The sequence below is a fragment of the Schistocerca nitens genome, chromosome 5 (assembly GCF_023898315.1).
Source record: "Schistocerca nitens isolate TAMUIC-IGC-003100 chromosome 5, iqSchNite1.1, whole genome shotgun sequence".
Lineage (NCBI taxonomy): Eukaryota > Metazoa > Arthropoda > Insecta > Orthoptera > Acrididae > Schistocerca > Schistocerca nitens.
Window position 1 is genome coordinate 631,984,363 of NC_064618.1, and position 24,801 is coordinate 632,009,163.

The 24,801-nt window shown below is 45.1% G+C and overlaps 1 protein-coding gene across 1 annotated transcript in view; it reads left to right on the forward strand.

The window, feature by feature from the left end:
• The first annotated feature begins 1,425 nt into the window (after nucleotides 1–1,425).
• LOC126260628 (synaptic vesicle membrane protein VAT-1 homolog) overlaps nucleotides 1,426–24,801 on the forward strand; it is a 39,554-nt gene continuing 16,178 nt past the window's right edge. Inside the window, exons 1-4 of the mRNA XM_049957967.1 lie at nucleotides 1,426–1,485; nucleotides 1,534–1,777; nucleotides 16,129–16,386; nucleotides 19,527–19,771. Of these exons, the coding sequence (XP_049813924.1) occupies nucleotides 1,426–1,485; nucleotides 1,534–1,777; nucleotides 16,129–16,386; nucleotides 19,527–19,771 (807 nt within the window). The remainder of the gene's footprint in view (nucleotides 1,486–1,533; nucleotides 1,778–16,128; nucleotides 16,387–19,526; nucleotides 19,772–24,801) is intronic.

Genomic DNA, 24,801 nt, shown 5'->3' on the forward strand with positions numbered 1-24,801 from the left:
ACCTGCTCAGCAAATTTTCAGCTCGCCTGTTTTTGGAATGGGGGACTGATGACCTTCGCTGTTCAATCCCCCTTAAACATCCCAACAACCACCACCACCAATCGTACAGTTGAGACGATAGTCCCTCACGTAATTTTATCAGGCATCGCACGCCAAATACGAAATTGCCCAGGAAGGCGTGACAATAGTAAGATTTTGAAATGTATGCCTATGTGCAGCCGTGAGCTAATTACACGGTATGGAATGGCAGATATGTCTAAATGTTATGGCATGCCTGTCCTAGTGAAACTACGCAGCGCAGTGTATTAGAAATAGGTTTGAGATGTTCTGTCATCTGATGGTTCTGTTACAAGTATGTCTTAGTTCTCGTGCACTTTGTATTCACTTATAACCCTTTACCATTAACATGTTTCATAAATTCTATTTGCACTCCTGTGTATTAAGATTCGTGGAAATTTATGTACAGGTTATATCATGGGTTTTCCGCTTTTGGTATGTAGTACGAGACGTCCCCTTAGAGAAATTTATGAATGTGCAGATAAACGCCTTACGTTATTCGGTTTTCAAACAGCTGAGCAGAACTGAACGTACTCACATTTCTCTCTTTACTTATTCTGATCAACACTAAATTGACACTATTTTTAGCGTAACGCAATCTGACTTTCAATAATCCTGACCAACAATAACCTATACCTTACATGAATCACTTACCTCACAAAAATCTTCGTTACTCAAAGTACTGCCAGCTGAATAAGATTCTAACTACTGAAGTCACTAACTACTGATGGGTGTAGATAGCAAATGATAGATTTTGATAGAGAACAATGTATTTACCTTCATAGTGTTCAAAAGTCATATATATATATATATATATATATATATATATATATATATATATATATATATATATATATACATATCAGTTCATAACATCCAGTCTTACAAATTTCGTTTCTCTGATGGACATACGTCCAGATCATCCGCTCTCAAAATTCCGCCATCTCTCCCCACATCCACCACTGCTGGTGGCTCACCTCCAACTGCGCAACGCTACGCGCTGTTCACATCCAACTACCCAACACTACAATAGCAAATATTCCAACAATGCAAACCAGCCACAGACTGCACACAGCACAGTGATTTTTCATAGAGAGCGCTACGTGGCGTTACCAACATAACCGTTTAGCCTAATTACAGTAGAAGTCGCACGACAGTGGACGTTTGTACAGTGGAACTCAATATTTCAGGTCATCGTAGACATCATAACGATTTCCCTGTAACTTACATTTCCAGGTTGTGAATACACCGCTGCCACAGGCCCTGAAAGACGACCACGTCGAAGTGGCAGTTTTTTACTGCGGCCTTAATTTTACGGATAATTACCTGAGACTGGGCATCATCAGAAGCGAGGCCTTTCCAATCGTCATGGGAAGCGAGTGTTGCGGGGTAGTCAGGCGAGTGGGTGCTGGAGTGGACGATCTCGAGGTAAGATGAGCGTAACTTATGAGAACGACTTGCTGCTTGTGGACTCAGAGCATTGAGGTAGCACGCTGGCTGCTGCGGCAGGCGGGCCGGAAGGTGCTGTGCCTTTGGATGCAGGGCGGGCTGTTCCGGCACGTGGTGCAGGTGCCGCGCGGCCACTGCTTCGCGCTGCCCGCCAGCGTCACCCTCAGCCAGGCCGCCGCGCTCGGCCTAGACTGCCTCGTCGCCTACCTCTGCCTGTTCGACCTGGGCAGGCTGCGCAAGGCGGGCGTCGTCTTCATGCAGTCTCTCGCAGGTACAGTAAGGCAGCAAGTTGCGATACGTGCCTGTAGGTCGTACACCACAGGACATCGATAAACTGGAAAAGCAATACTACTAAACCCTACCCCAGAACCCCGTATCCGTTCCAGGTTGCCTGTCTGGCATCCAGCGCAACAAAAATTTGGTTTTCAAAGTTTCGCGTAACTTGGTTCAATAAAAACTGTCATCATACGAGGGTGAGTCAAATGAAAACCTTAAATATTTTTTAAATATTTACTGTGCAGAAGTGGTACAAAGCTGTATCACTTTCCAACATAATCTCCCATACGCTCAATGCAAGTCCTCCAGCGTTTACAAAGTGTATAAATTCCTTAAAAAAAATTCTGGTAGTCCGCGCAACCACTAGTGCACCGCGTGGCATACCTCATCAGAACTGAACTTCTTCCCTCCCATTGCGTCTTTGAGTGGTCCAAACATGAAAATCACTTTGGACAAGGTCTGGTGAGTATGGTAGATGAGGAAGACTCAAAATGCAGGTCTGTGATAGTTGCAACTGTTGTACTGGCAGTGTAGGGCTTTGCATTGTCATATTGCAAAAAGGACACCTGCTGACAGCAATGCACGTCGCTTTGATTGCAGGCCGCAGATGCTTTTTTTTAGATCTATGTATGATGCACTGGTGACAGTGGTCACTCTAGGCATGTAATGCTCCAAAATGACACCTTTGTAGTCCCAAAAGTGTCAGCATAACCTTCCCTGCTGATGGTTCTGTTCGAAACTTCTTTCGTTTTGCTGATGAGGAATGGCGCCATTCCTTGTTCGCTCTCTTCATTTGTTGATGGAAGTGAACCCAGGTTTCGTCCCGAGTAATGATTCTTGCAAGGAAGCCATTACCGCCTCGTTCAAAGCGCCGAAGTAGGTCTTCACAAGCATCAACACGTCGTTCTCTCATTTCAGGAGTCAGCTGCTGTGTCACCCGTCTTGCAGACACAGGAGCAAATAATGCACAGTGTGGTGTGCTGCCCCATGACTAATCTGTAAACATGCCGCAATGTCATTCAGTGTCACTCGGCGGTTTTCCTTCACTATGGCTTCAACTGCTGCAGTGTTCTGTGGAGTCACAACTCGTTGTGCCTGACCTGTAGGAGGAGCATCTTCCACTGAAGTCGCATCATTTCCGAACTTCCTACTCCATTCGTAGACTTGCTGCTGTGAAAAAGGTGCATCAAAGTACTGAACTTTCATTGGTCGATGAATTTAAATAGGTTTTACACCTTCACTACACAAAAACCTAATAACAGAACGCTGTTATTCCCTGGTGCAAGTTGCAAGTGGGGCGGCTATCTTTATACTGATACTGCTACGGTATGTATGCATCTGCACTATGCTGCCACCTACATGCCATTCTGCACGCTGTTTGTAGCACGCTTACCATCTTACAGGATAACGGCGCGAAATTTCGATTTATTACAAATTTAAGGTTTTCATTTGACTCACCCTCGTATACTCATTAAACCTTTCAGTACCAGGTGTCGCTGTCTGAAACTTTCTAATGATCAGTGCCTTTAGGATGAAACCACCGATGCTATGGCAAGGCAGAGTACACAGAGGGACCTCTACGAATGAAATGGACTATGTCACAGCTTTCAAAGCAACAGCAGGCGTGAAGCTGTACTCAGTTATTGTAAGAGTTTAACATGCCCCTTTTTGTGACTGTATTGAGATCATTGACAGTGAAAGTAAATCTAGTTTTACTGTAAAGTAAATCTGTCACTACTGTTAAGTGGCTTCGAAACGGAACGTTTGGAACAATATGTACCTTTAGTACAAATTTATATTTTAGGCCCATTTTTGCGTATTTAGCTCCATAATTTATCATGACCTCATGGAAGCTGAGGTATGGGATTAGGTCTAGGAAAAATGCGAAATTTGTCAAATACATTTCACGAAAAGATGGCCGATGGAAACTGTATGACCCTGTGATTCCAAAGTGAAACTAAAAATTTCTGATGATGTATTGTTAAAGTTTCGCGGTTTTTCCTGTATTCGTTGCTTACAATAAAGGTAAATTTTGTGCAAAGTTTTAGAACGGTTAACACACTGACGCGTTTTACCGTCTGAAACAATGGTCTTCCGGCGTAAGTGACGATGCGCAAATAGCCAGATTTTATTCATCCCAGCAAACACCACACAATTTGAAACCTTTAATAAACTTTTTGCTGACACCGTTCCCTCCCCCCCCCCCCCTCTCTACCTCCTAATGATGAAAGCAAAAAGGTTATCGCTTACTATATTTTTGCTTTTACTGCAGGCATACTTCAACATTAAGCATGAGGGATTAATTACTCGTTCACGGACTATTTGCAACACAGTTAGCAGACAGTATCCAGACATCGATGTATCAACAAAATTATCACTGTTCAACGCATAGTTCGGGAAATAAAACGTAACGAACGTTTAGATGCGTGAGAAACTACCTTTTCTTAAAATTGCACGCAATTTATCCAGACCACATTCATCCATATTTCATTACAGCACTTAGCGAGTTTCAAAGAATTTAAACCCTAATTTCAAAACTTCTCTACACCTTTCCTCGCGTCTACACCCAAACTTATCTGTAATTAGACGTTGGAATTGCTGTATACATGGGAGGTAGATTCTGTAAGGAATCGAGGGTAAAACTTAAAACAAAGTCACCTTATCTTCAAATACAAAACCTTCATCTATACTGACAGTAAAATTCTAAAGCTCACGTGCCTGAACACACTAATCTCAAACACTGCTAGACTACTTTCCATGGGGTTTTCACAGTTAAAAGCGTCACCTAGTAATATATTGGCTTTTTCATGTAAATCGAGACATAAAGACAAATACCATAATTTAAAGTTCTATCTAAAATCGTCTCCTCGGCTTAGTAGCTCGGATGTTTAATCACAGCATAGTATTCTAAAGAAACAGAGGGAACTCTTTCGTAATAAGTTTAAGAACTGGTGGAGGTATTTGTTTCTTAGCTCAGTGACATACGCCAGTAAACAGAATTTAGCACCACAAGAGCGAATTTACCTGTCTAGTATCTACGGATGTACTGATGCCGCCTTCTGTATTACAAAGATGGTCTGCTTCTTTCGATAAATTTTTTTATTCTTTGCTACGAAAAGATTTCATCAAGCTTGATTTATAATTTGGATGTCTACTGATTAAATTTTCGTTTTGTTTGCGAATATAAATGCCTAGAAAACTGTCTGGTCCTTTTGAAGAAACCAGAATGGCTAAAAGACTGAGGACTACGGTCTCGGCAATCTGATGAGGCGACTTACTGTGATTCCATCATCGGGCTTCCTCGCTCTTCGGGAACTCCTTCCAAAAGCGAGGCGCAGTATAGCTCTGATCCCAAGTGTCATTCATTATCTCGCTCCTCAGAACCCTTTCCAGTTACTTCTCTCGAACGTAACTTCATAAAAGCGGAAATTAGGACGGGAAGCGGCCAAGGAGTTTTAATAGCCTGAACTCGAACAATTTCCAATTTCGCTTTAAACGTGTAAAATTTCTGGTGAAGTTATGATCACACACACTGCAAAATGCCAGACGTTGTGTTGTGTACGTGCATCTTAGTATCAGCTCTTCCTTAGTCACCAATCGCACTACCGAAGCTAAAAATATTTCACATCCCTGAAGTGTTGGGCACAGCTACAAATAACCGGGCTACGCTGGATCTCTCAGATAGGTGGAAATAAAAGGACCAGAAGCCGTAAAATTAAATGTGGACGACAAAAACACTAGAAAAGTTTATTATCTCCAACTGAATACATTAAAATGTCGTGGAGCCTAATTCAACATCAGTCTGTCCCGATGGCTAACCAAAATTCCACACAGTATCAAGGATCGTAAGAATTGGATAAAACACGAACACACACTCCAAACAACGCAATATGAAACGGCCAATATGAGACATTTAAGACTCAAAGCACATATTGGTAAAATCGAGCTGAAGAAAACCAGAACTCCTTAGCGACCTTGTTGCAAGCGTGGAAGCAGATTGCTGAACATTTACTGTTCTCCCTGGTGAGCACACATTCTACACTACTGGCAATTAAAATTGCTACACCAAGAAGAAATGCAGATGATAAACGGGTATTCATTGGACAAATATATTACACTAGAACTGACATGTGATTACATTTTCACGCAATTTGGGTGCATAGCTCTTGAGAAATCAGTACCCAGAACAACCACCTCTGGCCATAATAACGGCCTTTATACGCCTGGGCATTGAGTCAGAGCTTGGATGGCGTGTACAGGTACAGCTGCTTATTCAGCTTCAACACGATACCACAATTCATCGAGAGTAGTGACTGGCGTATTGTGACGAGCCAGTTGCTCGGCCACCATTGACCAGACGTTTTCAGTTGGTGAGAGATCTGGAGAATGCGCTGGCCAGGGCAGCAGTCGAACATTTTCTGTATCCAGAAAAGCCCGTACAGGACCTGCAACATGCGGTCGTGCATTATCCTGCTGAAAAGTCCGGTTTCGCAGGGATCAAATGAAGGGTAGAGCCACGGGTAGTAACACATCTGAAATGTAACGTCCACTGTTCAAAGTGCCGTCAAAGCAAACAAGAGGTGACGGAGACGTGTAACCAATGGCACCCCATACCATCACGCCGGGTGATACGCCAGTATGGCGATAACGAATACACGCTTCTAATGTGCGTTCACCACGATGTAGCCAAACACGGATAAGACCATCATGATGCTGTAAACAGAACCTGGATTCATCCGAAAAAATGTTTTGCCATTCGTGCACCCAGGTCCGTCGTAGAGTACACCATCGCAGGCGCTCCTGTCTGCAGTGTCAAGGGTAACCGCAGCCATGGTCTCTGAGCTGATAGTCCATGCTGCTAATGTCGTCGAACTGTTCGTGCAGATGGTTGTCTTGCAAACGTCCCCATCTGTTGACTCAGGGGTCGAGACGTGGCTGCACGATCCGTTACAGCCATGCGGATAAGATGCCTGTCATCTCGACTGCTAGTGATACGAGGCCGTTGGGATCCAGCACGGAGTTCCGTATTACCGTCCTGAACCCACCGATTCCACATTCTGCTAGCAGTCATTGGATCTCGACCAACGAGAGCAGCAGTGTCGCGATATGATAAACCGCAGTCGCGATAGGCTACAATCCGACCTTTATCAAAGTCGGAAACGTGATGCTACGCGTTTCCCCTCCTTAAACGAGGCATCACAACGTTTCACCAGGCAACGCCGGTCAACTGCAGTTTGTGCATGAGAAATCGGTTGGAAACTTTCCTCGTGTCAACACGTTGTAGGTGTCGCCACCGGCGCCAACCTTGCGTGAATGCTCTGAAAAGCTAATCATTTGCATATCACAGCATCTTCTTCCTGTCGGATAAAATTTCGCGTCTGTGGCACGTCAGGTTCGTGGTGTAGCAATTTAAATGGCCAGTAGTGTACTACAGGATGAAATAATTTTAAATTGTGCAAGACTTCGTAAGTCAGATACTATAGTCCAGTGCACAAAGGAACAGGCGAATAATGCGACAAAACAGAATTGCAAGCCAGGAATATCAATCACTTCTCTCAAGAAACACTAACTAGCAAACAGCTATCAAATATGATTCTTGAGTTTCTCCCGGCGTATTTGATAATAAAAATATCCACGGGTGTACTGCCGGTCTACAGTGTTCAACGGGCACAATATTTCGGCGATCATACATGTCACCATCATCAGGTGAACTGACTGACTGAGCTCCTGTGAACGTGCCGGCACGGAGATCCGTACGCTATGGCTGCTCAGGGGGCCGATTTAAATACCCTCCGCCCGCGGCGCGCTCACTCCGCCGTCCGCGCCCCGCGCCACGGTCGCGCGGTGGAACAGATTGCGACGGCGTCTGAGGTGACGTCGGTGTGATGGCTCTGTCCGCCGTGGTCGTCACAACTATACGTTTGCTCGATTTACTCTTGATTAACCCAATCGCTGGTCCCCAAGCCTTGGTAAGATTATAGCCACAGTCCCGGTTTATGAGGTCGTCATTGGTGCGAATTTCGATGGCCTCTCTAACAACGCTGTCCCAGTATCTCGACGTCTGTACCAGAATCCTCGTGCGTTCATACGCCATGGCGTGATTTTCCGACAAACAATGTTCAGCGACCGCCAACTTGCTCGGATACATCAGTCGAGTATGCCTCTGGTGTTCACGGCATCGATCCTCGACGGTACGCATCGTCAGACCAACATACGACTTGCCACATTGACACGGAATCTGGTGCACGCCGGCCTTCCTCAAACCGACAAGTTTCACGACGTATTTCCTCAGCTGATTGAGGTGGAAGTCGAGCTGCAACCTGTTCAACAACACTAACAATTTCTGCGACCGGAGTGAACTTGGGGGTGGGAGCGAAGTTGAGACCTTTCTGCAAAACAGAGACCGCACCATCACTCAACACCATGCCACTCAGATTGATGAGTCTTGCACGGAACCTGCAGGGATGGTTTGTCAAGGAGACGTGAGAACTTTGCTGTTTGACGTCCCGTTGCCTTCTTATGGGCGGAATCAGCTGCAACCCAGGTGACATCAATCCAATCCCAGGGAAAAGAAGTGAAATTACTAGCCAGGGAGGAGGGAGGAGGAAATCACTAGGGAGGAGGTAGGCACTGCGTTTATTCCATAGACAGGCGCACTCTCGGGGAAAATCGCCCGCATTTTGAAGAAACACCGGGTCGGAACTGTGTTGTCCTCCGAATAAAACTCGTGCACTGGTGGGGAGCGCCAAAGATGACCTCTGTTTGAGGAAGGCCGGCGTGTACCAGATTCCGTGTCAATGTGGCAAGTCTTATATTGGTCAGACGATGCGTACCGTCGAGGATCGATGCCGTGAGCACCAGAGGCACACTCGACTGATGTATCAGAGCAAGTCGGCGGTCGCTGAACATTGTTTGTCGGAAAATCACGCCATGGCGTATGAACGCACGAGGATTCTGGTACAGACGTCGAGATACTGGGACAGCGTTGTTAGAGAGGCCATCGAAATTCGCACCAATGACGACCTCATAAACCGGGACTGTGGCTATAATCTTACCAAGGCTTGGGGACCAGCGATTGGGTTAATCAAGAGTAAATCGAGCAAACGTATAGTTGTGACGACCACGGCGGACAGAGCCATCACACCGACGTCACCTCAGACGCCGTCGCAATCTGTTCCACCGCGCGACCGTGGCGTGCAACGTCCAACAGCTGACTCGTACTAGTTCTATTTCTGCAGCTGCTATATACTGCGGCACGATGACACTCCTCTGCATATATGGAGCGAACCTTAAGTCCCCAGAATCCTTGAAACATGTCAACACACTCAAGTTCTGGCGTAGGTTGTCTTGACGGATCATTGACACAGGTCTTAGCCGAAGATGCAACTAAATCAGCAATGCTTCAGCCATCCTACATGCAGTGAATACTACTAGATTTAAAGGACTAATTTCAGTAGTTAACTCCCACGGTGGAGATAGAGGGGACAAGGCTTGATTTTTTTTCCCCAGAAGAGGGCTGCTGCTTTCCGAACCTCGCTCGAACCACACACACTCCAAATGTTTCCCTGTTCTCGAAATAAGTTACTTGCCCTTGTCATCCACAACATATGGAACAGTCTTCATTTTTGCTGTCCTCTCCGTGTCGATGCAGCGTTCCTGTTTTGGGAGAACATTCCGTTGTGTGGTTCCGCCGTCGCCCTACTTCCACCTGTGCATGTTCTAAATCTCCTAACGATACTCTCAATTCAGTGTTATGTGTAGGTTGTCTGGTGACAGTGTCACAGCTGCTGACGACTCCCGCCACGTTACAAGCACCTCTTTTGGTGGTTTGTTGATATTGATCATAAAGGGACTAACAACCACGCTGTTGAGTTCCTCGGAAACCTCATTATCTCCGTCGTTCGTGATCAAACGCGTTGGCGTCTTGAACCCTGCTGACAGCCATTACAAGGTCTGATTGCACTACGGTTACGTGACTCGCTTATGCTACATGTAGGACGACTGCTAGCTTTATAAAAGTTATCCACAGTGCACTTCCTCACTGTCTAAGGATCGATCAAAAACTTTCCGTTCAAGGGATGTACTATCCAGAACTGGTATACCAGTCAGGCAGAATCGCCTGAGTATTGAGGCAATCATCCCACCAAAACACCACGTTGAAAAAGCCTGTTTGGTAAAACACCTTGCCCTGCAGCGTGAAGTCCTCAGCTGCCTGCTGCACATCCCCATACTACAGATACTGTATATCTCTAAAGGACTTTCTTGAGGGACCAAAGGCGTGACAATACCAGAGACGGCTGCACGGTGGATGCTCGAGCGTCTCCCACTTGAACTGGGCAACTTGCGCGTGACATTTTCCACATGAGGATGTGTTATCATGAAGTAGAGCACTTGCTGCAGTTTTCCCGGAATTCCCGCCATAACTGCTAGCCATCATTTCTCCTGCGTTCCTCGGTGATGACACATGCTTCTTTGAAATTAATAAGCAATGGGCTCTGGTAATCAAAGATAAAGATGAGAATCACCTTTCCAGCGAGTGCCTGGCTCTTGAACTCGTTGGGGTGAAGGGACGATGAACGACACTGCTGCATCGTCAGCGCTTTACTGATTCACAGTGGTGGCACCAGCTTTCTGTCTGCAACAATGCACTCAAGGACCTTGTTGCGTTCAAAATTTAAATACATCTGGTGCTTCAGGCACACAGCTCTAAGATTTCCTTTTTGTTAGATGTTCAACACCCCAGGTATCCACTGGCTGCCGACCTTATGGTATCCTAACATCTGTTGGGTACAGTGTTGCACGCTACCGAAGCTGATGAAAGGATCCTTTGCTAGCGCACGATTGGTTACGCCTCGGTCAACCCTGATCGCTCTATCAATCGTCCGCTTGTTTTTCGTAATGGAGGATGACCACCCAGTCCGGCTGGCGTCTTGTCAAACTGTAACCAGCATGGAACTTGACGCACCATTCCACAACAATGGTTTCAGACACAGTGCAGCACTCTTAATTCTCTGATGGATATCTACTGGTGTTTGTCCTTCTGCAGCCAAGAACAGAATAACAGTAAGTTGATCCTGTTCCGAAGCATTTGGTAATAACGTCTCCATAGTTCCTATTTTCACTTCATGGTATCGGTACTTACATCGCAGTCGCAATGACACACTCAAATGGAAACGTTTTCATCGTCCCTTATCTCTAGTAAGCGCACACCCTGAGCAACTCCATCTTCTACCTTTACATTTTCATGCTAACTGTTTTGTCGTTATTGCGCTGCCAAAACGCTTTCTACTAGCCAAGTTTTTCAAAACGAATTTCATCGGTAATATCTGCACTGAACTTGGTCTTCGCCAATAATTACAGAATAAAGCTTAATATCTTAGAGAATTCCTAGCAAATAAACTGTTGCACTGGGACTAGAACACGGAGCTCACCCTTCTGTGATCACTGTGTGACGTAGTTGGCATTTGATTTGTGACGTATATATAATCTTTATTTTTAATTTATCAGCATGATTCTTTCTCTCAGGAATATTGTCTCTTCTTATCACTTTTAATTACGTGCATAAGTAAATATGAAACGGGTTTTTGAAGGGCCTCAGTTATTCATGTACCAACTTTAGATTTTGAACGTGATGACTAAAATATAGTTGCCGTTAACTGAATTAAATGTAATTTTGATAATTTCTATTTATTGATTGCAAAGCAAGGCTCGAGAGAATTTAGATTGTTGTCGTGGAGCGCACAACATAAAATTTACTGAACTCACGGAATCTTCTAACATTCTGTGTGGTGTCTGTCTGTTCTATATCGTGTCTCCCTACCGCTTTCGCGCAACTACGCTCTGAGCGTATTTTTTAGGGAATTGACTAGTTTGAACCTGGGACCTGTTGCTGGTAAGGAGACGCCAGACCACACGACATGCAGTGTTCAGAAGGGTTCAGTGAGACTAGCGATGATATAACCAAATACTTAATGATTTCAGCGTCAGCTCCACTGCACTCCCTGTAAAAGAATCTTAATACTAACTAAATTTAGTGGAAGGGTTCAAGGCTTTCCTATTTTTAGTTAGCTGGTAAAATAACGTCGAAAAAGCAGTTAAGTTTACCATTGGAAATTTAATTCTACTCACAAAACATTGTTTATAAATTGCACTATTGATAAAAGGAAATGTTTTAATACAGGATGGTAAAAACCATACTGCGTTCAACAAAAATGTGAACGAATATTCCCTGAATGGGTTTCCAAGTTCTACAATGGATCGAAGGATGACCTATGCCATATCACATCTATAATCTAGGTTTAAATTTTCACAAGAGAGAAAACTATCAAAATGGTCTACAGTGACCCTCAATTATCTTTACTTATCTAACTTGTCGTAAATTAGAGTGGCTGATGTGGCTTCTCAATAACTATATAACAGAAAAATCATCGCATTTCAGATTTTTACTTAGTGGCAAATGTGAACACCATGACCTTTAATTACGCAAAAAGGGGGTGTAACAGACGACACTTCTGCAGTTCTGAGTGAAGCTTTGCGCACTGTTATGCGGCATCGCGTGCGTTCATTACCTTGTCGGTGTTCGTCAGGGGGCGGCGGACAGCACAGCTCCGCTCACCTCGCCGTCTCGGAAGCAACTTCTTACTAAAATTTACCGAAGCTGGTTTAAAAAAAAACTATCTGGCTGTGTATTCATCTGACCAATCAGGGTCTCAATGTTAACCTTAAGCTCCACCTACAAAAATTGTCTATCCAATGAAAAACGTTATACTTTTCGTTGTGGGGCAATGTTTTTAAAGTTTGCAACGTAACAGAGACGCGAGAAAGTCTCACGCTAAAACTTGCAGCTGGTGTGGTCGTTTTAGTGTTATCGTAAGATCTATACTGTTCCTCTGGAGGGCTCTAGCTTTTAACATGGGCTGGGGGTGGTCCTAGCGGTTTGCTGGCGACGTGGGTGTCCGTCCCTTATCGTAGGGCCTTCTAGCTTAACACGGTTCTGCTCTCGGCTTCTGTTCTCGTTTCTCCCCTCGGAACTGTCTCACGGTGGGAAGGTATGACATGCATTTAGGCATTCTTGTATTAGTCTGTGGTATTCCTTTTGCTCGCTCGTTACTCGTATTACTTTGGTTAATTTAATGTCACGATTTATTCGGAGCTATGTGACATACTACTGGATTTGCTTATGTCAGGGTTTTCATGTAAGGTGTTGGATTTGCCTGATACCTTACAATCTGTATAATTTAAAAAAATGAACTTTAACGTAAATTATCTATTGCAATTTAAAAAGGTTCTTACAACGCAATCTCACGCATTTACATTTACTGTTAACACTCTGAAAAATAAATTAATACTTCGGCGCGTAATTGCCGACCAGAGGCTGCATCGGAAGATGAGCTTCCAGCAGCGCAAATTACTGGAAAAATGCTTCTTAAAAATAATTAGCCACTGCGAGCATTTGAGGTGACAACTATTACAAAGAAATTCATTTTGTGGTAATTTTATTTTAGCAATAAATACGAATAACTTACATAAAATGTGTAGCCGCTCAACGGCTGCCTTCCATACCACGAAACAAGTGTGTCCCATAAAGTACGTCCTTCCTCCTCGGCCGTACAATCGCGTCTCTTTAGATGCTTTATTTGCATAGACATTAAATAAAGACGCTACTCTTAAATTATCGCTGCATATCAGTTGTTTCAAGAACATTAACTGTATCTTTTATGCTAATTATATTCACAAAATACGTTAACTACGGTTTACAACCAATAAAAATGTCAATATTTATGTGACGTACCGTCACAACTGCTCTTACCGACTGCGCTATTCAGGCCACTCAGGGCTTATTCACAGCTCCAGTTGCTATATCATCTCCGAACTCAAATACCTTCTGGTATGCTTTGCTAGACTAGCGCTCCCGATAAAAAGATAATCTCCGCCTATGGCACTCCAAAACGCAGTAAGTCACGCCTCCACTTCTTACTGGAGCCCTTAATCCAACATGTGGAAAACAGCTTCACTAAAATGCAGGAAGGAAGGGGAGGTATTGGTAACAGTGAAACTGAGACGTTGGGTTGTCATTTGTGCCTGCAGAATTCTCTGTATCATTGTCTGCAAAAGGCTAGGTTACCAGTCAGACTTGGTCTAGCACACAGTGTGTTTCCAACGATTTTTCACGACAATTACTCCTTGCAAGCCAAAAACCGGTTCACAATATAAGCACTGATATCTGTCGTCCACATTCCACTTCCGTACAGCGCTAAAATCCAGACACGATCTTTCGTAATCGCTGCTCTTCTTACATATCTCAATTTGCTTCGTCCAGCTGGGGGTGTACTCGTTCCTACCACAGCAATGAAGGGCATTTAGGGACGCTTTGTGTACCAGGTTTGAGACACTCTTGCAATTCCCAAGTTTCGGGGCTATCCGATTTGTGTTCTCAATGTAAGACTGATGTTGAATGGAATCGGCTTTCCACAGGATAATTCGTGGGATTTGGGTACTTTTTACAACTGGAATTGATAGTCAGATCTCTAAAATTACCGGGAGCCCGTGGAGGATCCTTCGTACAGCTTGCACGGGTGTACCTGTTGTTACACGTGTGATGAGGGTTACGTCAGGTGTCAACGTTGTTGGGCTCTTGTAACTGCTCTCTGGTTGGCGTGCAAATTGTAAAAAAACCTTTCGGTTGTTGCATTTTAATCTCTAACACCAAAATTTAAGTGTTACACAGTCAACATTGTCAAAATCCTCTCTCTAAATCTAAAATTTCTATAGACTTAGATTATCCTTTAATAGATCTTCTAAGATAAGTCAGTGGATCAGTATTGCCTCGCATGTTAGTGCATTTTTACGAAATCCAAATTGATCTTCTCAAATGCAGTCTCCATAAGTTTTATTCTTTTATGAATGATTCGTGTCACTATTTTGCGACTACGACGTATATAACTAATGGTTAGATAGCATTCACACCAGTCAGTATATGCTTTGTTTTGAACTGGAATTACATCCTTTTGGGAGTCTGAGGGAATTTCGCCTGTCTAATACATACTGCACAGCACCTGGAATACACTTATCATAGGTGGCTCTCCCAAGGATTATAATAATTTGAAGGAACAGTCTACGTCATGGGTCTTGTTGCCCGTTAGGTCTTAAAATGCTCTGTCAAATACGCCTCGCAGTATCATCTCATCTTCACCTTGTTCGCTTCTTTTCATTTTATGATACTCTCCTTGAATTTGTTTCCTTTATTGCGACCATTTATACTTCCTTCAAGCTATATTCCGCTTTGCTTAGTACTGGCTTACCCTCTGAGCTTTTGGTATTCATGAAGTTACTTCTTTCCATCAACGAGCTCTTTAATTTTCATGTACACGGAATTTCTTTCCCCCTAGTTATGCATGCTTTTATGGCCTTTCATTCGTTCAAAAATTGGCTCTGAGCGCTATGGGACTTAACATCTGAGGTCATCAGTCCCCTAGAACTTAGAACTACTTAAACCCAACTAACCTGAGGACATCACACACATCCATGCACGAGGCAGGATTCGAACCTGCGACCGTAGCGGTCGCGCGGTTCCAGACTGAAGCGACTAGAACCGCTCGGCCACAACGGCCGGCCTTTCATTCTTCCTCGAGCCATTCCTGCTTAGCTGTTTCGCACTGGATACCATTTTCAGACGACCTAAGAGGAAATGAATAATCGACCAAAATTTTTAGACAATACGAAATCGTCAGTGGTGTAAAATCTATTGAAAATGTGCTTAAGTGAAAAACACCATCTACCGTTACTATCATATGTCTGGGTAGATTGCCTTCGTCTGAAGTTCTCATTTTGCCGTCACATTCTCCAGTTCATTTAAATGAAGATAGTTTTCTTCTATTGTACAAGTCTTCCCTACAATTTCTTTCAGTGGGTGTCATTCGTGCATCTGATTTTTCAGGAGATTTATGTCGATATTTACTGACGTCAGGCAATGATTCTCTATTAACTTGCGTTGGAACTGAAGATAAGCATTAGTTTACAAAAAAGTTCCACAGGCGTTGCTCATTGGAGACCTCGTACTACCTGAGACATCACTCTCCCTTCTCTCAAAGTTCCTTTAGAGCCCTCTTCCGTCTGTATAGTTTCGACCGTCAAGCCTTGGATCACCGTATGTAGTGCTAGAGACGTGCAGCCTGAAGACAACCAGGCACTAGTTAAATTTCAGCGGTGATGAGTTTTTTTACCTGTTGTTCCCCCTAGCGTGAGAGTTTCACGTAAACAGCAATTTCCTCTTAATTTTACTTAAGCACTGAAATGTCGCTTAACAAAGCAAGCAGTGAGACTGAGGGAGAGTGGCACGCTTCGCAGGTGGCGTGGGCACGGTCGTGGCGCAGCTGGCTCGGACGGTGCCGCTAGTCACAGTGCTGGGGACGGCCTCGGAGTCGAAGCACGACAAGCTGTGGCGCCTGGGGGTGAACGGCGTGTACCGCCACGAGGAGGACTACGTGGAGCGCATCCTGAGCCTCTACCCTGAGGGCGTCGATGTCGCCATCGTCAGGAGTGGAGGGGCGGAGACCCAAAAATTCCTGAGGCTGCTCAAGCCTTGCGGAAGACTGATCACTATCGGTGAGTACGCGAATTGCTGGTCTGTCGCTGAATTGCTGTTCTTACGATAGTTCTAAGATGTTAATCCTCTTAATCGTGTACACTGGCAAGATTTAAACACCATTTTAACACGGTTACTTCATTGCCAAACGGCAGTTCAGGTCTCACTGCTTGGTCTGTAAAGACGAACCATTTGTGCTTATTTTTGTTCTAAATCTTAACAACGTAATTACTCTCGCGTCAGTATTAGGATGGTGCGTAAGTTCCTAGCGTTTTTGTATTTAACGCTAGTATTCTGGTTACAATGTCTTGATCGTTCACTTATTTGCACTTCGCTTTTTATTTGCACTTCGCTTTTTATTTGCACTTCGCTTTTTATTTGCACTTCGCTTTTTATTTGCACTTCGCTTTTTATTTGCACTTCGCTTTTTATTTGCACTTCGCTTTTTATTTGCACTTCGCTTTTTATTTGCACTTCGCTTTTTATTTGCACTTCGCTTTTTATTTGCACTTCGCTTTTTATTTGCACTTCGCTTTTTATTTGCACTTCGCTTTTTATTTGCACTTCGCTTTTTATTTGCACTTCGCTTTTTATTTGCACTTCGCTTTTTATTTGCACTTCGCTTTTTATTTGCACTTCGCTTTTTATTTGCACTTCGCTTTTTATTTGCACTTCGCTTTTTATTTGCACTTCGCTTTTTAGTTGCACTTCGCTTTTTAGTTGCACTTCGCTTTTTAGTTGCACTTCGCTTTTTAGTTGCACTTCGCTTTTTAGTTGCACTTCGCTTTTTAGTTGCACTTCGCTTTTTAGTTGCACTTCGCTTTTTAGTTGCACTTCGCTTTTTAGTTGCACTTCGCTTTTTAGTTGCACTTCGCTTTTTAGTTGCACTTCGCTTTTTAGTTGCACTTCGCTTTTTAGTTGCACTTCGCTTTTTAGTTGCACTTCGCTTTTTAGTTGCACTTCGCTTTTTAGTTGCACTTCGCTTTTTAGTTGCACTTCGCTTTTTAGTTGCACTTCGCTTTTTAGTTGCACTTCGCTTTTTAGTTGCACTTCGCTTTTTAGTTGCACTTCGCTTTTTAGTTGCACTTCGCTTTTTAGTTGCACTTCGCTTTTTAGTTGCACTTCGCTTTTTAGTTGCACTTCGCTTTTTAGTTGCACTTCGCTTTTTAGTTGCACTTCGCTTTTTAGTTGCACTTCGCTTTTTAGTTGCACTTCGCTTTTTAGTTGCACTTCGCTTTTTAGTTGCACGTCGCTTTTTAGTTGCACGTCGCTTTTTAGTTGCACGTCGCTTTTTAGTTGCACGTCGCTTTTTAGTTGCACGTCGCTTTTTAGTTGCACGTCGCTTTTTAGTTGCACGTCGCTTTTTAGATTTGAGTTTATATTTTGGCATTTCCACTTAGAGGTATAGTGGAGGTGTGGACGCTACAAAAAGGAGTGTCAAGGAAAGAAATTGGAACATTTTAGACATATTCTTCTGTTTGAGTTCAGTAGATAGATGATAGCAGTTGAAGTAGCCAGAAACATTCGTACTGTGTGTGGGATAATTGCATTGGACAGGGCACGGCGAGAAGATGGTTTTCTCTTTTTAAGGAGGGTCGTTTCGATCTCCCTAGACGTTCAAGAAGACTGTAAAGATATCAAGATCGTTCAAACGCATTAATGTACAATGATCCACATCAGTCTATTCCAGAAGTAGCAAATGCGATAAACTACGATCATTCCACTATCGTGCGATGCGTGCTTGCTTTGGGGTCCATAAATCGGGCGTATGGATACCGCATGTTCTAAGCCAAAATCATAAAAATCACTGGATATGTGAATCTGCCTGCTCGTCATGGATTTGCTCTTAAGCCACAGACCGTCTCTATCCTGTATCGTTACTGGTGGCAAGAAATGTCTTCATGCTAACATAAGGAAAAGAAAGGAATGGTTGAGCCCAAAGCAGCAACTCCTCATACAAAGAACTGCGCGCATCCACAAAAGATGTAATCTAGTGGAACAGGGGCAGTGTGGTGTACTAAGAGTTGCTTCCACAAGGTACAGATGTCTTGCACACCCTGAGAACAGCCAGTAAGACCGTGTGGAGTGATGCTACCCCACCTAAACGCACGCCCGCATTCTGTTACACCGACAGAAAACGCTGTAGAGGAGTTTGCTTGGGAAGTTATTCGGCGCCCACCTTATTCACTAATCTTGCGACCTCGGATTTTCATATTTTCGGCTTTCTATCGAACAGCCTTCCAGAAACTTCCTTTCCGGATGGATATGCGCTCCGAACATGGCTCGACGAGTTCTTCATACCTAAACCATGTGATAGCTACAGTCGCGGAATAGAAAAATTATCCCAGCGTTGGCAAACTATTGTAGATAGTGAATGAGTACGTAAAGACTATCTCCGTTGTGTATCTGTAAACTTACGGAAAAACGCTACGGATTTATGCACCAACCCAATACTAGGGGCAGTCCAGAAGTTACGGTTCGACTGGGTTGAAAGTGTGTAGATGGCAACAATATTTCGTTGGTGATCTGTACAGACTTAATGTAGTCATCTTCAGGAAATGAGCGTCTGGCTGCTACTGCTGGTGGCTCCTCGGATGCTCAGGCGGCAACAAGATCGTAAGGATGGCTTCTACATGAAGTTTACAACTGTTATCAACAAAATATTTTTGCTTCCTAGAATGTGTCAACATCTATTACTCCTCCGGACCATGTTGACCAAAGTTAAATTAAGGTTTGACTAGCACACAAATGGTCGCAAATGATTACCTATATTTATAGGTTGAATTTCTTAGACTGCAGTGAGCCCTTCATCCCTCTTTGGTCACTAAACTCGTTCATCACGGATGGCCAAAACTCTATACACGCTAGACATGTGGATCAAGGTGAACTCACTTCAATTTAATTTCCGTTACTATGTATGGGTCTTCGGCCTACGGCCTACGGACGTTTTCAATTGCTGATTTAGATACACCTCATTTAAAACGAAACTGTGCTACAAGGTGGTTGGAATTTGTTGAAGTCAGATTTCCTCGTGCAATACTGGTGTTACCCCAAGTTGCAATGGGATCTTGAAATAATTCATAGAAAAACCCTGCTGTGGATACTCCTGCAATTGATGTCTAATTTCCCTTCGTATAGCAGAGATATGTATTGGTTTCAGGCTCGGACAGCACGGCTACATACCCAAGAACTATTACGAGGACACTGCAGAGACCAACTTGGGACACAAAATACGTATCTTCCGCTGAGTTAGTGAACAAGAATGTTATCGTGGCTGGTCTGAACGTTGGAGATACGATTAAGAATCATTCATACGATGTGCAAATAATGCTGGACAATATATTTGACCTATATTTCCAGGAGAAGATAAAACCTCAAATTCATTCCGTTTTACCATTTGAGAAGGTGAGTAAATTTGAAATAAAACAACCAATTTGCGTTAAACATTATTGCATGAAAAGCCCTGAAATAGATGTGGTAAGACAGATACGTAATTTTAGGTGGGATAGAATAAAATGCGTTAATGTTAAGAAATTTTACTTTTGTTACTGTTACCATTGTCACCGTTAAATTACTGGTAAAATTTAAAAATAACCTTAAAAATTGCAGCTAAGACAGTCAGCAGTTGCAAATACACACACACACACACACACACACACACACACACACACACACACACACACACACACACACACACACACACACACACACACACACACACACAATCCGTTTGAGGGTCGTAACGAACTGCTAATAACTGCAAGCGACACTTTCTGTGCATTTTAAATTATTGAATTTCTATGTGTTTGTTTCTTCCCTTTTACCTCTCCTTTCAGTGGGCAGGATTTCATTCACTGCTGCTTTAACAGATGTCCTGTCATCCTGTTCTAAGCTTTATCCGCAAGTTTCTTCCTCCACAGATTCTGCTTAGAGCCACCTCATTCCTTACCTTAGCAGTCTACCGGATATTCAAGATTCTTCTGTAGCAATAAATCTCAATGCTCAGATTATCTTCTGTTCCGGTTTTCCCAATTTCCGTGATCCCCTACCATACAATGCTGTTCTGAGAGCGTATGTTCTCAAATTTATTTAGCAAATTAAGGCCTATGTTGAATAGGGGTAATCTTTGCCTGTGCCAGTCCACCTTTTGTCTTTGCATTGCCCTTCATGAGGAATTCTGCATCCAGGGTACAATAATTCCTGAACTTCATCACCCAGTTTAGTGTTCCTTTTGCTATTCTCGTCACTTTAGCCTTTCATCAATTTATTCTCAACCCACGTTCTGTATTGGACTTCCCATTCCTCAAACAGATCCTGCATTTTATCACCTTCTCTGAGGTTAGCAACATCGGGAACTATCACAATTATTCCTTTCATCCTAAATTTTAATCCCGCTCTTGAACCCTTCTAGTTACGTAATTTCCCCCTGCGGGTTCGGGGGTTAGAATAGGCCCGCAGTATTCATGCCTGTCGTAAGAGGCGACTAAAAGGAGTCTCAAACGTTTCGGCCTTATGTGATTGTCCCCTGTCGGGTTTGACCTCCATATCTCAATTTTTCCGAAGAGCAAGCCGATTGGGGAAGGGCGCCTTACTTGGTGCATTGTCCATCCTGCGTTGAGAACTTTCGCCATCTTATTCGTCGTTGCATTGCAGTCCTGCCCGCTCTCCATCGCTTGGGCATGGATACGCTCCTGCGTGCACTTCCTGCCAAGCAATGGGCAGGGCAATTTTCTGCACTGACGGCGACCATGGACCACATGTCACCTAACATCCAGCACGGTAGCCAGTCCGTTATGGTGGGGCCGCCATGTACCCTGTTGGTTGTAGCCCCCTGACAACACAGGGCTCGCTCTACTGATGCCTGCGCCGTTAACTCCCCACGTATGCCAAAGAGTAGATGCCCATCCCCCTGGGGCATCGGGAGTCCCGGCAATGGCCACCCTGCCAGGTGGTCTTTGCTGCGGCTGCGTGGCACCCGTGGGGAGGGCCCTTGGTCGGAGTAGGTGGCATCAGGGTGGATGACACGCAATGAAGCGTGGCACATCTTCTCTTGCTGGTGGCCAGCCACCAGCAGTCTCTAAGCGTTCGAGGGCCTATTTTAAAGGTAACGTTTATGACCCCAAATCGTTCCCCTCCCTCGCCACACCATGGGAGGAACGAAAAGGCATTGAATGAAAGTGAGACGTATTCGCCCAGGTATCTTGTCTGTGCCAGAGTTGATGGGGAATCCTTTCTATCCATGAAGCCTCAGTTCTTCGTATAGCATTTAGAGGACAAGTTTGGGGAGGTGGAGGGCTTGTCCAAGATGCGGTCCGGATCGGTGTTGATAAAAACGGCATCCTCCGCCCAGTCGCGGGCCTTGCTCGCTTGTAACAAGCTGGGGGATGTCTCCGTAACTACACTACTGGCCATTAAAACTGCTACACCACGAAGATGACAAGCTACAGACGCAAAATTTAGCCGACAGGAAGAAGATGCTGTGATATGCAAATGATTAGCTTTTCAGAGCATTCACACAAGGTTGGAGCCGGTGGCAACAACTAGAACGTGCTGACATGAGGAAAGTTTCCAACCGATTTCTCATACACAAACAGCAGTTGACCGGCGTTGCCTGGTGAAACGTTGTTGTGATGCCTCGTGTAAGGCGGAGAAATGCGTACCATCACGTTTCCGACTTTGGTAAAGGTCAGATTGTAGCCTATCGCGATTGTGGTTTATCGTATCGCCACATTGCTGCACGCGTTGGTCGAGATCCGATGACTGTTAGCAGAATGTGGAATCGGTTGGTTCAGGAGGGTAATACGGGACGATGTGCTGGATCCCAACGGCCTCGTATCACTAGCAGTCGATATGACAGGCATCTTATCCACATGGCTGTAACGGATGGTGCAGCCACGTCTCGATCCCTGAGTCAACAGATGGGGTCGTGTGCAAGACAACAACCATCTGCACGAACAGTTCGACGACGTTTGCAGCAGCATGGACTACCAGCTCGGACACCATGGCTCCGGTTACCCTTGACGCTGCATCAGACAGGAGAGCCTGCGATGGTGTAGTCAGCGACGAACCTGGGTGCTCGAATGGCAAACAGTCATTTTTTCGGATGAATCCAGGGTCTGTTTACAGCTTCGTGGCGGTCGCATCCGTGTTTGGCGACATCGGGGTGAACGCACATTGGAAGCTTGTATTCGTCATCGCCATACTGGCGTATCACCCGGCGTGATGGTATGGGGTGCCATTGGTTACACGTCTCGGTCACTTCTTGTTCGCATTGACGGCACTTTGAACAGTGGACGTTACAAATCAGATGTGTTAGGACCCATGGCTCTAGCCTTCATTCGATCCCTGCGAGACCCTACTTTTCAGCAGGATAATGCACGACCGCATGTTGCAGGTCCTGTACGGGCCTTTCTGGATCCAGAAAATGTTACTGCTGCCCTGGCCAGCACATTATCCAGATCTCTCACCAATTGTAAACGTCTGGTAAATGATGGCCGAGCAACTGGCAATACGCCAGTCACTACTCTTGATGAGCTGTGGTATCGTGTTGAAGCTGCATTTGTAGCTGTAGCTCTACACGCCATCCAAGCTCTCTTTGACTCAATGTCCAGGCGTATCAAGGCCGTTACTACGGCCAGAGGTGGTTGTTCTGGGTACTGATTTCTCAGGATCTATGCACCCAAATTGCGTGAAAACGTAATCACATGTCAGTTCTAGTATATTTGTTCCATAAATACCCGTTTATCATCTGCATTTCTTCTTGGTGTAGCAATTATAATGGCCAGTAGTGTATCACGCCTCATAAGTGTCTGAATATGGTCCAGGGCATTATCTTCCACAGGGATTTCCTTTTACAGTCCGATGACGAGCTGCGCGCCAACTTGGAGCGACGAGGTGTCCATTTCGTCCGGCGCGTCCACCGGGGTCCGAGGCATCATAAAGTTGCCACCGGTGCCTTCACCTTGGCCTTCGAAGGTGACACGTTACCTCAGAATGTCAAGGTGATGGTGTACCGTTGTGATGTCAAGCCATATATCCCTCCCCCGATGCGGTGCTTAAAGTGTTGGAAGTTCGGCCATACGTCTTCACGCTGTGCTTCCGACCTCGTATGTCGCGATTGCGGTCGACCATCCCATCCTGATCATCCCTGTGCCCCGCCTCCAATCTGTGTGAACTGTGGTGAGCACCATCCGCCTTGCCCGCCGGACTGTCCGATTCTGCAGAAGGAGCGGAAAATCATGGAAATCAAGATCCTCGACCGACTGACGTACACTGAGGCGACGCGGAAATATGATCGGCTTCATCCAGTGCGTATGACATCTTCTTATGCCGCAACTGTCAGTCCTGCTACAGTTCCATCAGCTCCAGTCAGCTCTGAGTCGAAGGCCCACACCTGCTCCCTTGATGGTGGGGGGCACTAAACTCCCTGTTGCTCCTGCTCCATCTACTTCAGGAGCAACACCCCCCAACCATCGGGGACATCAGTTCCCCCTTCCCAGCCGGAGAAGCGTAAGTCTTCTTCGGCTCCTCTCGCCAGGAAGGGGACCGTTGGGGACCTCCCTTCGCAAGTTCCGACCGGTACAAAAGCAGCCGCAAGTCGCTCAAACAACCACCGGTCTCTGGTCGTAGGGCGTCACGGTCGTCGTCTGTCCCTGAGAGTGATCCAGTGAAGCCCTCCCAGCCTGAACCACCGAAGGCACAGCGAGAGAAACAGAAGAAGAAGAAGAAGAAGAAGAAGAAGAAGAAGAAGAAGAAGAAAGTCCCCAAGTCTAACAACATTGCGGAGCACCCATCCCACCGCTTCCTACAAGCTCTGCGTCTGAGGACGAGGTGGAGATTCTGGCGTCCGCTGAGGACCTCGAACTCGACGGTCCCTCAGACGTCATGGATAGCGCTAGCACCGGTGCTAAATTGGAGGCAGCAGGTGACCCAGCGGCGTAATCTGCCTTCCAAGTCCCGTCACGCCTCTGACATGGACAATACCATCCTCCAGTGGAACTGCAGCGGTTTCTTCCACCATCTAGCTGAGCTCAGACAAATTATTAGCCTTCAACCTTTCTCCTGTATTGCAATTCAGGAAACTTGGTTCCCAGCAATGCGAACCCCCGCCCTCCGTGGCTATCGGGGTTGTTATAAGAACCGGGCAGCTTATGAAAGGGTGTCTGGTGGCGTCTGCATCTGTGTCCTTAACTCTCTTCACAGCGAGACTGTACCTCTACAAACAGCTTTAGAGGTTGTCGCTGTTCGTGTGTGGACGCCACAAGTTATCGTCTGCAGTCTTTACCTTCCACCGGATGGTGAAGTCCCACAGCATGTCCTGGCTGCTCTGATAGCCCAATTTCCGCCACCCAACTTGTTACTGGGCGACTTCAACGCCCATAACGCTCTGTGGGGTGGGTCAGTGGAGACAGGTCGAGGCGCCACCATTGAGCATT